General features: G+C 57.4%; 1 protein-coding gene and 1 long non-coding RNA gene across 3 annotated transcripts; one reads left to right on the top strand and one right to left on the bottom strand.

The window, feature by feature from the left end:
* Positions 1-4205: 4205 nt before the first annotated feature.
* Positions 4206-9733, bottom strand: CUNH20orf85 (chromosome unknown C20orf85 homolog). Of its 2 annotated transcripts, XM_037521798.2 has the most exons (5): positions 9643-9682; positions 9042-9180; positions 7457-7538; positions 6147-6248; positions 4206-4783 (listed from the first exon to the last, which is right to left on the bottom strand). In XM_037521798.2, exons 2-5 carry the CDS (start codon positions 9167-9169, stop codon positions 4622-4624), a joined length of 474 nt encoding a protein of 157 aa, XP_037377695.1. In that variant the 5' UTR covers positions 9170-9180; positions 9643-9682; the 3' UTR covers positions 4206-4621. The 2 variants fall into 2 exon arrangements, with proteins under 2 accessions (XP_037377695.1, XP_037377700.1); XM_037521803.2 differs by lacking the exon at positions 9042-9180 and having other exon boundaries at positions 9643-9733.
* A 180-nt stretch (positions 9734-9913) lies between these two features.
* On the top strand, positions 9914-12258 carry LOC119254689 (uncharacterized). Its single transcript, XR_005127319.2, has 3 exons — positions 9914-10078; positions 11776-11898; positions 11994-12258. It is a non-coding gene; the product is annotated as an uncharacterized LOC119254689 (long non-coding RNA).
* Positions 12259-13473: the final 1215 nt, after the last annotated feature.

Raw genomic sequence — 13473 nt, 5'->3', positions numbered from 1 at the left:
GCGCTTTCCCGGAGACTTTATCTCCTGTGCCTCGTTTCATCTTCACCCCATTTCTGAAGAATCTGTCCCTTTGCCGTGAAGGATAAAACTGACATTGTTTTCCTGGTATCTGTGCCCTACCAAGCTCTTCCCATCCCCACCCCCACGAACCCTCCGCCACCCCTGTGAGGCTGCGCTGAGTCCTGGCCCACCCCAAGGAGCAGCGCTCTGGCCCTAGGGCCTCGCCCCTGAGCCTGACTCTGGAGCCCCTGCCTGGGGCACCTGCCTGGCTGCCTCACTGCCCTGCTGACTCGGCACACCCAGCCCTTGGTGGGTCTCTGTGGCCATCGAGGGTTAGAGGGGCTGTGAATGACTTTTCTGGCTTTGTCCCCAAACTGAAATGACACGAGGCGTGTGGGCCGCCGACCAGCACCTGCGACAAATTAAGGAAGAGCTCCCTGAAGGATGTTTCCAGGTGTTTCCCAGCCAAGGGGCAGGTAAAGTCAATGATGTGCAGGTGGGGGGAAGGTCCCTGTATCTGGGAGCTCCTCAGAGCCTGTGCAGAATTTTCTGGGGTTGCCTGGAAATGCTGGAGATCGGGCGTGCGGGTTTGGTGTCTGGAAATCGCCTGTGTTGGTTATTCGGGCTGCATAACGAAGACTCGTGACCTAACACGCCAGCTGTGAGCTTAGCCAGGCCCCTGGCTTGGGGCCTCAGGCACCCTGGGAAGGGCCAGCCCTGAGGGATGAGGACCTCGGGTCCTCGAGAGCCCCGGCGCAGGGTGCACCCCACTTCTCGTCACCTGGTCTGCAAAGAGCACCTTCTGACTTGAGTGGGCTTCACCCCAGCAAGGGAGCGGGAGGGAGCTGGGGACGGAGGGCTGAGCGGGAAGCTGCAAGACAGAAGTCACCGCCTTGTGTGACCTAATCTGGGACATGGTGACAGTACTTTATGACCAAAAATCTCTTACCGGTTCCAAATCCCGTACAGTCAATCCCAAAATACTTGTATTGGTTTGAAACCAAAACTCACTGGGGGCAAAACCTGAACCGAAGTGACGAGACCCCAAGAGTCCTGCGCCCTGTGGTGTGGACCCCCAGCAGGTCTGCTACAGAAACACGGGCGGCCTGAACCCGGGGCTGCCCCATGCTCAGGGGAGATGCACCACCCGCGTCCTCTCAACCCACAGAGCTCTCCGTCCCCAATACACCTGGCGTGGGCCCTTGGTGCCCGGGATCCCGGGGACAGTCCCAGCTGGGTCCCTTTGAATGTGTCAGAGCGAGAGCTCTGGGGTTGATTTCCCGGGTCCTGTCACTCTCTTCTAACGCACCCACGGAGTCTCTGCCCATCTGGGGCTGTGACGCGCTTGTGACGGGTCCACCTGAGCCCGCGCCGGTGGTGTCTGCATCCCTGCGGAGCCTACTCCGTGGCCTGGGGCCAGGGTCGCTGCTGCGGTGTATGCCCGCACCGTGGACACAGGTCCCCGGTCTTGACGCGACCTTGGGGATGTTGTGGTATTTTGCAGCGTGCGGTGACATTTATGAGCCCACTTGGACACCCACCAAGAGGTTGATTCCATGGATTAAATGTCAGGTCTGAAACCCTCCAGGGTAATTGAATCCTCCAGTGCTGTCCATTTCGATTCTCTGCGGAGGCCGTTGACTGGGCCCCTGGGCCCCATCGCTGCCCAGGGGCGCAGCTTGTATCCAGCGGGGAGTTGGGCGATGGGGAGGGGCCTGTTGTGGAAGTTGATATCCGCAGAAATGTTGCTCATTTTCAATTTTTCAAAATAAAAGCACACGTGGTTAGTTGGTGGGTAGATTATTAGAGACAGAACAGCCCCACCCACGGAGGCTTCTGAGACGCCAGTTCATGAAACTACCCATCTAGGCGTTGGCAAGTCTGAAAGGGTGGAAAAGGACCCCTGTTTTCGTGTTTTAAATAGAATACTTTTTTTTTAAAAGATTTATTTATTTATACATACAAGAGCTGGGGTACAGGCCAGAGGTGCGGGGGGTGAGAGGATTCACCAGAGACAGAGTGGGGAGCAGAACAGGCAGACTGACCGAAATCCACTGCTGAGGGGAGCAGCGGGGTGACAGGAGAGGTCTGCTGCGCCGGGTGGGTAGCTCCCTGGCTGGGGATTGAACTCGTGCTGCAGTGGCTGTGGACAGCCTCATAGGTTGAGTCTTAACGCTGTGCCACCAGGGATGACCTAAATAGAATACTTTTAAGAAGGCCTCGTTCCCCTCAGCTGGATGCCCAGAGCGGGGTCACTGCATCTCGACAGCTTCCCCGTGGGACTTTCCAGGAACCTTGTCTTACCCGGAAGCTGCTCCCGCAGGTCACGTTCCCACCGGCAGTGCACGGAGCTGGGCTGAGACTTGCATTTTCACTTTCCAAGGGGCTGGGTCCAGTGGCTCTCACGTGGGCATTAACGTCCCGTGTCCCATCCGGCACGTAGTGGACGTGAGGGCAAGAGTCTCGGAAACCCCTTACAAGAGACACTTCTGGTCTTTTTGGAGGTTCGGCTGTTCCCATAGTATGTGGCCCCTCAGCTCTGCCCTGGTCATTTCCAGACACAGTGACCGGGGCTGTCGGTCACCATAGACCCGCCAGTGAAAATCAGCATCGCAGTTAACCGCCCTCAAGTTTCAGAAGCAGAACCGTCCAGTTCCTGTCCAGGCTCAGGCTCAAGACAGACCAGGGGAGACCATCTTTTTTCTAGATCGTTTGTTGCCCAACTCCTGTGGGCACACGGAGGGTGGGGCAGCTCTCGGCTCGTGCTGTGACCAGCAGTTAGAACAAAAAGCACCACATGGCCGGCAGGGCCTCCGGGAACACAGGTGTGCGCCCTGGGAAGCGCCGGAAACGCGACCTGCGCCCCGCCAGCTGGTCCCCGGAGGCCTCTGCTCCTCCCCGGCTCAGCCTGGGGGTGCATCTGATCGCAGCCAGGGACCTGGGTTTCTTCAAGGGTAGATGCCTCACCCGCAGCCACCCGAGCTGTCAAAACAGTAGGATTTATAAGGGTCGGGCTTGGCCAAACCTCCCATTGTTTAGTCTACATCAGGCTGAACATCTGGGTGATTGGAAACATCTTTGGCTCGAATGGGCACGTGACCCAGGTTCCTGCTGCTTTGTCCTGGTTGAGACGCCGCACGCACAGGCGCAGGGGAGGCAGCAGACACGTCCACGCTGCGTCGTCTCCCGGGCGGCCGGCCCAGAGGACCACAGACAGGGCAGCCTCAAGCCACAGATGTTTATCCCGTCAGCATCTTGGCGTCCCAGAGTCCACAGCCACAGCGTAGCAGCCCGTGCTCCCCGCCTCCTGTGAGTGCCCTGCCTGGCCTCCTCCTCGCCCTGGGCAGGCAGTTCCTGGCCTTCCTTGGCACATGGGCGTGGGCTGATTTCCGCCCCGGCGCCTGTGTAAGGTGACAGTCACTTTGGGTTAAGAACCTACCCGGCTCCAGTAGGACCTCGTTCCATGGACCTAGTTACCGCCACTGACCCTGTGTCTAAAGAAGCTCATTTCCCAGGTACGGGGACTTCAGGCTTCCATGCAGCTTACGGGGGACACGGTTGAAACTTCTTTTGCTCAGAACCTAAAGAGCCGTGACTTTCTCCTCTGAAAGTGTGGTCTGGGGTGACAGGTGCCTTGTCAGCCATGATGACCACGGGGCGCCATTGGCCGTGGCCCGTGTGGCCGGGATGAGCGTGGGCATCAGTTAGAGGGATTAGGTGGGGCCCCAGAATATTCCTCCTCTGTCTCGTCTCTCCCAGGCTGGGGGTGGACCCTGTTGGTGGAGTCACCAGGCGGAAGCCCCCCCGGGCCCCGTCAAGTAAACGCAGGAAGGAACCTGAGACCCTGACATTCGACCCTCCTAGGGAGGGGTGCGTGCCCGCGACGACAGGCCCGTGAGCCCCCTGCTCTGCCCACTCCGGGCGTGAAGAAGGTCCCCCTGCTCAGATCTGGGCCCCATAGGGCCCTGTGAACTCCCTGCCCTCCTGCTTTTTGGGTCCAGCTGGAGGGGCTGGAGGCCATGCTGGCTCTGCCTCCTGGCACCCTCCGGTGGGGTGGGGTGGGGCAGTACGTGGGGGCCCACTTGGGAATCCCGACCTCTCCTGGAAATCAGCTCTTTGTGGCAAAACTTGGGCTCATTTCTGCCTTGAAAGCTTTGCCTTATTGTGGCTATCCTGGGAAAGGAGAGACGGGGTTGCTCTAAAAGCTTTATTCCCCCTGCAAGCCTGCCTGGGACACCTGGCTACAGACACGCCTGGTCAACAACCTCATTATAAACAGGGAGAGCGAGAGGGAGGCCTCGATAAATATTTTAAAAATTAAATCACTTTAAAAAAGAAACAGCACAAAAAACATACCTAGAAATTCCAAGATATTGAAAAAAAAAAAAGCAGAGTCTACTTTGCCTTAGTCATCACATTAGTAAGACTGTTGCGAGGCTGTCCCAGAGGAGAGGCAGGGGTGAGCTGAAAACACGGAAGGGGTAGCCCCAGTTCTTTGCAGCACCCCAGGGGCGGGTGTGGGGGGGATCGACGTCTCCTGGGGACGCTGGAGTCCTTCTTGGCCGGCAGCTGCAGGGGCTGGGGTTGCTGACGGCCGCCCAGGCCGGGACTCCGCCTGCGCTCAGTAGATGCCTTGCTTCGGCCACCTCAGCTCTCGGGCGTACGCCCCTTTGCAGCTTCTGATCTCGTAATCATGCTCCAGATGCTTGTTCAGGCCCGGCACCCCGGACCTCCAGCCGATGAAGCCCTGGGTGGTCTTCGGGACAGGGGGCGATGGGAGGACCTGGAAGGGAAGTGCAGGAGGTGGTTTAGGTTGGGCCACGGTGCCGTGTCCACGGGGCATCAGGAGGGGAAGAGACGGAGCCGGGCCTCAGTAAGGGGTGAAGTCAGGGCTTCCCGGCAGCCGGGCGTCGTGCCTCACGCCCTCCCGGGGAGTCCCGGCACAGACCGGCGTCTTCATCTTGTGACGCTGCGCACGCTGAATCCCTGAACTCCGGGAATATAGTTTTTGTTTGGCAAAAGAAAGGTGGGAGAAAAAGTGAGGTGCAGGAAGGTCAGACGCCAGCTTCTGCGGCTCCTCAGGGAACCGATGACGTGATGGCTGGAGGCATCTGGCACCTCGGGCTCCCGGGTCTGATCGGAGGCTTGTGGCGTGCGCACACCCTGACACACCTGCACCACACGCGCAGACACACGTGCATGCGCAGACGCCCACTCGCGCAGACACACACCCCCGCTTAAACTGGGGGGACCCCAGGAGTGGAAAGCAGAGGAATTTAGCAAAAAGCCGAAAGGAGAACAGGAGTCTGTCTGGAGCGAGAGAACACCCCCTCTCGGAGTCCTTGACGTCTGGAAGGTTTCGAACCCGGAGGGGGATGTTAAGGCATTTGCCTCCCTTCATCTGAAACCTTCCTCTTCTCTGCACCCCCAGAGCGATCTGGAGGACGACAGCGAGGCGCATTTGTTCTAGAAGAACTGGGAGAAAGAGCTATGTGTGCTTGGGTGTGATTCCCACCAAGCAGAAGGGGTCTCGAGCAGGTGGGGTCGGAGGGGCCGCTGCCGCTGGGGGTGAAGCCAACATATGTTCTTGGAGAAGAATTAAAATTCACCTCCCGAGAGGCTGCGGAGGAGGCACCTCCACAAATGCCCGGGTGGCGGGGTGCGGGGTGGGCGAAGCTTGCTGTAGACAGAGGCGGAGGGGCCGTCTGCCTGCGGTGTGTGGAAGCCCCGGAACACACGGGCCAGCTTCCGAGTCTCTCTCTGACTTGTAAGGGACCCACTCTGGGGTGCCGGGTTCACCCATGAGACTGCAAGGCGACAACTGTTGAGGCGGTGGCGAGGGCGTGCCTGCGTGGGGAGCCGCAGGTCTTCCCGGAAAGAGAAAATGCAAACACTCTAGGACCTGAAATCTACCCTTCGGCATTTCTCTAAAGACACCCCACCTTACACACATGCACACACACATGCGCGCGCGCACACACAGACACACACATGTGCACACAGACACATGCACACAGACACACACGCCGCAGTGACACGGGAGCACACGTGTCCCGGAGGCTACGTTTCCCTCGGCTCCATGCACCTGCGCGGACGGTTCCCGGGGGTTGTTTCTTAGGGATTCGGGCTGACAGCGACTTGCCCACCTGGATGTACTTCTCCACCGGGGTCACGGGCCGGATGCGGAACCGCTCAGGAAGCTCGATCCTGGGCTTTGCGGCCGACGGCTCCTCCTGGCTCTTGACCAGCTGAAACAGAATCCCCAGAGATGGGCACCCCGGGCCAGGGCCGGGCAGGGGACCCAGGTTCCTGCCTCTTTCACGGTCAAAATCAGGGCTCCGAAGCTGTCGGTAGCTCGTCCCGGTCACAGAAAGTGGCTGCACGGGGTCTGCTCTTAGGCCGTCAGGCAAGGGCCGAGCCACCCCTGCTCAGGGAGCCCTGGCACTGACACCCCCGAGCGTGACGGGAGAAAGCGTTGCAGGTTATGGACTTGGATTAAAAATGCCAACAAGCTTCCAGGACCCATCTTTAAAACATAAGAGGAGCGTCCCTTCCCCCCCTTTAATTTTTAAAGCAATTTTGAACTCTTCAAAAACCCAACTTTATTACATATGAAGAATATTAATATAGACTCCTTTATGCATATTATATTAATAAGGACTCATTTTATGCATAAAATTTCAAATTGTATAACTCTCTAAGTATTAAAAAGAATCATTAAGAATGGCATAGCTCTAAAGCTGGTGGGATGGGGTGAATCACAAATGGGGTTCACACTGCCTTAACTCTCGAAAGTGGGGAACCATGTGGTTTCTATGCGGTTCTATTTTCCTCCAAATGCGGCTCCTTGGAGCCACCAGGGTCGTTGGAAAGGCCAGCTTCCCGCTGGAGCCGACACCAGCATCTGGGCCTGCACGGTGTCACGTCAGAGAATTCTGGCCCGCTGTTCTCAAAGGTTTCATCCCCACACTTGGATGTTTGGACTCTCTTGGATAATCAGAATACTTAGCTTCTCTGCCTGGTAGCACTCAGCTGGCAGGCCCAGAGGGGTCCCTCCCAGCCCCATTTTAGTTACACCCGGCCCTTTCTCCCGCTTCTGTTACCCACATTTTCCCACGGGAAGTCAGACCAGCTACCCCCTCTCCTTCCCTTCATTAGCTCCAGCTCTGCACCTCCAGCTCCATTAATCTCCTAATTTGTAAAATAAACGTAAACCAGCCCCATCCTTGGCACAGGGGTGGCCGTGTGGAGTCAATGAGCTGATTGGAAGGAAACTTCTAGACGTGGCTGGCCACGCAAGGCTCCTTGAACCTGTGGCAGGGAGGAACGTGGCTTCGGCTGGCAGTCTCCTCCTGCAGCACACGCTTTCATTTTATTCTTGCAAATTATATACTAACTGTTTATGCTTTGAAATGATTGATTCCATAACCTCAGGGGTCATAAAATCTATAGTTACCTCCTCGAGGGGGGTTGTTAAAAATCCCCAGTTCGGGCCCCAGTTTTGCCGAGCTTCATTTTCAGCCTTCAAGCGGTATCTCCTGAAAAAGAAAGGACCTAAGTGCTGGGCAGCACATGAAAGAGGTTCAGGGAGACCCCCCTAGAGGCCTGGGAGAGACTCTTTATCATCAGTGTCCATGTGCCTTGATTGACTGAGTGATGATTCTCCAAGGCCCGGGTTTCCGTGGGCCAGGAGATCATCTGTGAGGGAGACAGGTGTCTGTAGAGGCCCATGCTGGCTGGCCCAGTAGGGAGCAGACAGGATACGATGGGGGCTGAATGGGCTCCATCCCTTATTTTGGAGGCCCCTGTGACCCCCGCAGTGGGCATGTGTTAAAGTACCTCTGTTCACAGAGCTGGGGCCTGGGCTGGTGAGGCCCCGAGGAAGCAAAATTTAAGGAGGTTTGAGTTTCCTGTAAACTCAGAACCAGCAAGGCATGACCTTGAGAGGGGACCCCCCCCTTAAACACTGCCCCAGGGGCCTAGCTTGGCCTCTCCCCCAGTCCCCTAGCCCTGCTTTTCTTTTATTCCACATTAAGCACAACTTTCATCTAACGACCTATGAGCTGAGTTGCCAGTTGAAGAGCTTGTGGGTCAGATTTTGCAAACATCTAATTAAACATTTATTCATTTTGACTTTCAACATTTCCTATTTTGGAATCAATATCTGTTCCTCCTGCCCCGGCTGTTTGGAGCCCCTGGGTGCTGAGCTTGTAAATCAGCCTATTGTCCACATGAGCTGCAAATATGAGCCACAGGTGCGATTCAAAATTTTCTGATCACCACATTTTAAGAAAGGTCAAAATAAATAGGTCAATTTAATTTTAATGTCACTTTTTTTGGGGTATGAAGTTTATGAAATCTGGTGTGTAGTCTATATTACACACCACGGCAATTTGTACCGGTTCCCTCTGGACATCGGCTGAGAGACCTAGGGCCTCACCAGCGCCTGCCATGCAGGAGACGTCTGCCTGGGGTCTTTCAGGGAGGGGAGGAGATTGCCTGGTGGAGAAGGGAGGAAGGAGCACTCCGGACAGAGGGAACAGACCTGCTATTTCCTCTTTTTTTTTTTTTTAAGATTTATTTATTGATTGATTGATTGATTGATACATACATACATACATGCACTGGGTACAGTCAGAAGCGCGGGAGGGTGAGAGGATTCACCAGAGCCAGAGCGGGGAGCAGAGCAGGCAGAAGGACCGAAGCACACTGCTGAGGGGAGCAGCGGGCGGCAGGAGAGGTCTGCGCGCCATGTGGGACCCTCCTCTGGTGGCCGGGGAGCAGCCGGGGATCGAACCGGCACTGCAGAGGCTGCGGGCAGCTTCGCAACCCAGTGCTCAACTGCTGCGCCACCGGGGAGGCCCCCTGCTATTTCCTCTTGGGGGTGCATGGACCAAGATAATGATTTAAAAAGTTATTGTTTGTGTATTTTATGCCAAATAATACTCGCTTTCCATTTACGGGAGTAACAAAGTTTCCTACGAAGTTAAGTGTATTAAGTGAAGCAAAGTCAGTTTCAAGAAAAATATGAAGTGACTAACACAGATTTTGCAGGAATGTCAGCGGTCACAGATGGCAGGCGGGGTGGCGGAGGTGAGAGAGGTGGGCAGCGGTGCTTATTGCTACTCCAGTTGACTGACTCTCTTGCATCTAGGTCAGTACTTCTCATGTTGGAGGGAACTTCAAAGAGATGGGATAATATTTAGCGATTCGATCGAATGCCAAATACAAACATCCCTTACCAGTGTCTGCGGCAGATAAATCTTTTAGAAAATGGATCTATTTCTTATGACTTAAAAAAACCAACAACCAGGAAAATCGAGTCTGTAAAGTGCACACACCTTTCTCATTCAAATTGAACAAATATTAAGATTTTTGGTTTCTTATAAAAGATTCAATCAAGCTTACAAATGAGCACGCACTAGTGGACTCCCCCGCAGGGCAGCTTTGCAGAGGGCCGCGGAGCCAGAGGCACAAGCTCTCGAGAGCACTGACTCCTGGGGTCCCCAACAGGTCCCCTTTCCTCAGGTCCCCCGGCCACCCCAGCGCAGGCTCCCAGCGCCCAGGGGCCGACCACTTGGTCGGGTGGGGCGGGCAACTTCGGGGGGTCTGGCGCAGCCCACCGGGTTAGCGGGTCGTTACCAGATCGCGTCCTGGGCCACCAGGTTCATGCGCTCCGCCGCCGCGGTGCTGAGCGCCCTCTGGGCCATGGCGGGGCCTGGGTCTGCCGCCGGGTGCGCTCGGGCCCTGGGCTCTGCGTCCCGCGTTGTCCGGGAAACTGGTTGCCAAGCAACGCAGGACGCGGAGGCGGAGGCAGTGCCACACCTGGCGGGGATGGGGCCGGTTGGACCCGGTGCCTCTGCCAGGCTCTGCTGCTGCCGCCAATCGCTCGCCCACCCCCCCACCCCCCCACCCCCCTCTTGCCCCCTGGTCCCGGCTGCACCAGCCTCCCCCTCTGCGAAACTTCGGGGAACCTCTGTTGAACACCCGCGCTCCCTACAAAACGCAAGCACACACACGACAGGTGTGTGACACCCGCCGGGGCCACCCACCCTCCTCGGCGACCTCTCTCCACTAGGTGAACCCCGTCTCTCACGTATCTGGCCCCTGCAGGGCCTGCTGGACACAGCCCCACTCCGTGCCGGCTCCGGGCTGGAGATTCCGCCAGGGCCAGCGGGCTGCAGGACCTTGACTGCCCAGGCAGGGGGGGCTCTGCTCGTCCTTCCGACACCCCTCCTCCCCAGACCCCCAGGTGAAATCCACAGGCGCTGTCTCGCCAGACTCGTGCGCCTCGCTCCTGTCTGTGCTGCTCAGTATCAGCCCCCACCATGGGGGTGCTGGCGGCATGTTTGTTGACTGACACATTGACTCTCACCGCCAGCCTTCCACACAGCAGCTTGTCCTAAGCTAAGACCAAAAAATGCTGACCCCCTGGAGCGTGAGCAACAGCGAGCAGGCCAACTGCCCAGGGCCGGGGACTGCCCTGGTGCCCGGAGCCATGAGTGTGTGTGGGGGTGGGAGATGGAGGCAGGAGCTTCCGCCAAACACAGGTATCCCCATGGTACCCCGCGCGCCCCTCTGGGGAGCCCAGGTGCTTCCGCCCTCCAGCTGGGTGTCTGATTCTCCCTGGCCTGTCTCTGCCCCTCCCAGCCCCTGACCTCTGCCCTGAGTCTCAGCAGCAGGATGGAGGCTTAGCGCTTTGGTGGAGGCCGTGCCTGGCTCTCCTAGTGACGTGCCCACACCAGGAACATGGTGCTCTTCTCGGCTGTTGGAAATGCTGGCGGAGGCCCAGCCACAACTGGGGTGGTCCCAACTGCCTGCTCAGCTGCAGCGGTGATGGGCAGGCGGGGGGGATGGTGGCGGTGGTGGAATTGGAGCTGAATGCCTGAACCCACGAGGGCGGGGCGCCCGCATCAGGGCTGGCTGGGTTGCAGTGTCTGAGCAGCTCCCCTGGCAGGGCCTTTCGCTGAGATCTCCATTCCCAACGGGAGGGAGGTTGTCCTGGGAAATGCCACAGAGAGCGGGAGGCTAGGAAGGGAGGAAGATCTTCCTCTTAGCCAGGCCAAAATCTGCCACCCCCCAGGGGGAGCGTCCACGGTGATTCTGTTGCAATGATTAATTAAGAAGAAAGTGCGTTACTGTCTGTGCGAGGCAGAGCGGGTTCGTTCATGCACATGTGTTTGCGGAGGGCCTCTTCGCTGCCTGGGACCCTGCACCCTGCAGGAGTGTGGCGGAGACAGTCATTCCCCAGCAGACACACCCCGGGGGCGGGCAGCCAGCTAGCAAGAAACAAAAGCACACGGGAGAGACGCAGGCTCTGAAGAGGGTAAAACCAGGGCGTGAGGCTGAGGGGCCAGGGCCAGGGCCGGTGATATTTAAGCAGCGGCCAGGAAGACTTCCCGCAGAGGTTTGAGCAGAGAAGGGCTGCAGGAGGGACACATGCTGGGGGCTGGAAGAGTTTTCAGTAGAGTGGGGGTGGCACAGGGCAAAGGTCTGAGGTGGTGGCAGCAGCTTGGGGTGATTGAAGAAGAGAAAGGAGGCCAGTTCCCTGGAAATCGAGGTTAGGTACAGAAGGGGACAGGTGCGCACGCTGTCCCCAGGGGCCCGGTCCAGGGGGATGAAGACGGCATGCAACAGATGACAATGCAGCCTGATAAGATGCAATAACGGTAGGATGTGTGCCCCAGAGCCAACCCCAGAGGAGGCAGAGGAACTGAGGAGCAAGTGGGATGGAGGAATAAGAGTTTGCCACTCGTGCCCGTTCTCTGATTCCAGGGAGGAGGGACTCCTGTGTGACCACTCTGCAGAAGGGAAAGCTGGCCGTGACAGTTGGTGGAAGATCAAGGGTCTGAACAAACCTCAAAAGACCCCCCATCACCACAGACTCGGGCTCAGCAGGTGCTTAGGGCTCAGGGCTGCAGGAAGATGGGGGGGTGGTCAGCATTTGTTGGTCTTCCTTCCTCTGATGAGGGTGCCCCTTTCTCTCTGGACAGTCTTCAAGTGGCTGAGGCTGTGTGGCGGGCTTCCATCTAAGCGAATGATAGGGAGCAAGTTCCGGCCTCATCTTCCCACAAAGAGGGCTCTCGGGGAGAGCTCTCAGGACCCCCTGTGTTCCCGGGTGGCTGGAGCTGAGAGGGGCCGCAATCACGCAGACCCTGAGACGCCAGCTCCCAACCTCGCTGTGGACTCTCCCTTGCCTGACGGGTGTGGACCGGCTTGGGCCCACCGTGGACAGAGTGGGGCGTGGGTGGGGGGAGCATCTCCTGTGCAGGGGTGTTGCCGCCCCCCACCCCAGCGTCCTTGCCAGATCCAGCAACGCCAGCGCAGGATGCCGCGTCCAGGTTGGATTTCGTGGCGCAGATCCACAGACTAGACTTTCTCGAAGAAGCTACTTGGTGTTGATGGGACATGAAGGCGAGCTGGGCAGCCACGCCTCCCCGGACCCCTGCGTGCCTCTGGAGGGAACCCCTCCCTGGCTACCTGGCGTCTCGTACATTTGCACCCATGAGGGTCTAATTCGTTTTTTAGTGCCGACAGCCTGTTTTCCCCAATCCATCTATTTCCCCTCCTCCTCTGCTGCCTCCAGGGGAGCCCCCCATACTTGAAAGAAGACATTCGTGCGCCTCTGACCAACACCATGTCTGCACCTAACGCTTGGTTTGTTTTTTTTTGAAAAAGTATCACGTAGATTTCAAGCAGGAGGCGCCGCGGGGGGCACAGGGCTGCCTGCCTTCCTGGCTGGCTGTGGGGATGAAGACAGTGTCCACAGCCCGCACGGGGTCTGCCGTGTTCCCGCGGCTGAGTGTTTCTGGCCCTCTCTCTGCGTTCTGGACAGTTTATTTTTCCTTTTTTCATCTTGCTGTTGCTTTATGAAACATTTCGACAACTGGAGCCAACTGCTTCTTTTTAGTTTTTTAAGCTTAAACAGTTTTCTTTTTTATTTTATGATTTTTTTTTTAAGCCAGAGAAGGCTTTGTGCTGGGCCGGGCTCCTGCCAGCCAGCCAGCCTCTGCCGTAGCGCGCCTGATGAGTACCTCGACTGCGCTACCGAGGCGCGAAGCTGGAGCTGAAAGCGCCAATTTGCAGGGAAGGTGTTTGATGGCTCACCCGAGCTTCAGCTCAAGGCACACAGAAGTTCTAGTCTTTGCACACCCATTATGCGCTCTGTAGTCAAAGAACTCTCCTCTCTGCAGAGTCTGCACTCCGCGTACCTCAACAGCAATTATCTTTTCTGGGTCTCAAGGAAGAAGGAGGAAGTCGGTGCCTCGCCCAGCACCTGGAGGCGGCCGGACCCTGCTCTCCCTGGCACTGAGGATCAATTAAGGCCCCGAGGATGCGATGCTGCAGGCCCAGGGCAGCGTGTCCAGCTTGCCCCCTCTCTTCCCCACGCCTTCCTCTCGTGCCGGCTCCTGGGAGGTGCAAGGAAAAGTCAACTTGAAAGCGAGGGGGGAGCCAGCTGTGGCTCCTGGCATG

The sequence above is a fragment of the Talpa occidentalis genome, unplaced genomic scaffold, assembly GCF_014898055.3.
Source record: "Talpa occidentalis isolate TD23 unplaced genomic scaffold, MPIMG_talOcc4v2.1 talOcc4.10, whole genome shotgun sequence".
NCBI classification, from domain to species: domain Eukaryota; kingdom Metazoa; phylum Chordata; class Mammalia; order Eulipotyphla; family Talpidae; genus Talpa; species Talpa occidentalis.
Note: the sequence above shows the minus strand (reverse complement) of the source record. Positions and strands in the feature narration are given on the sequence as shown.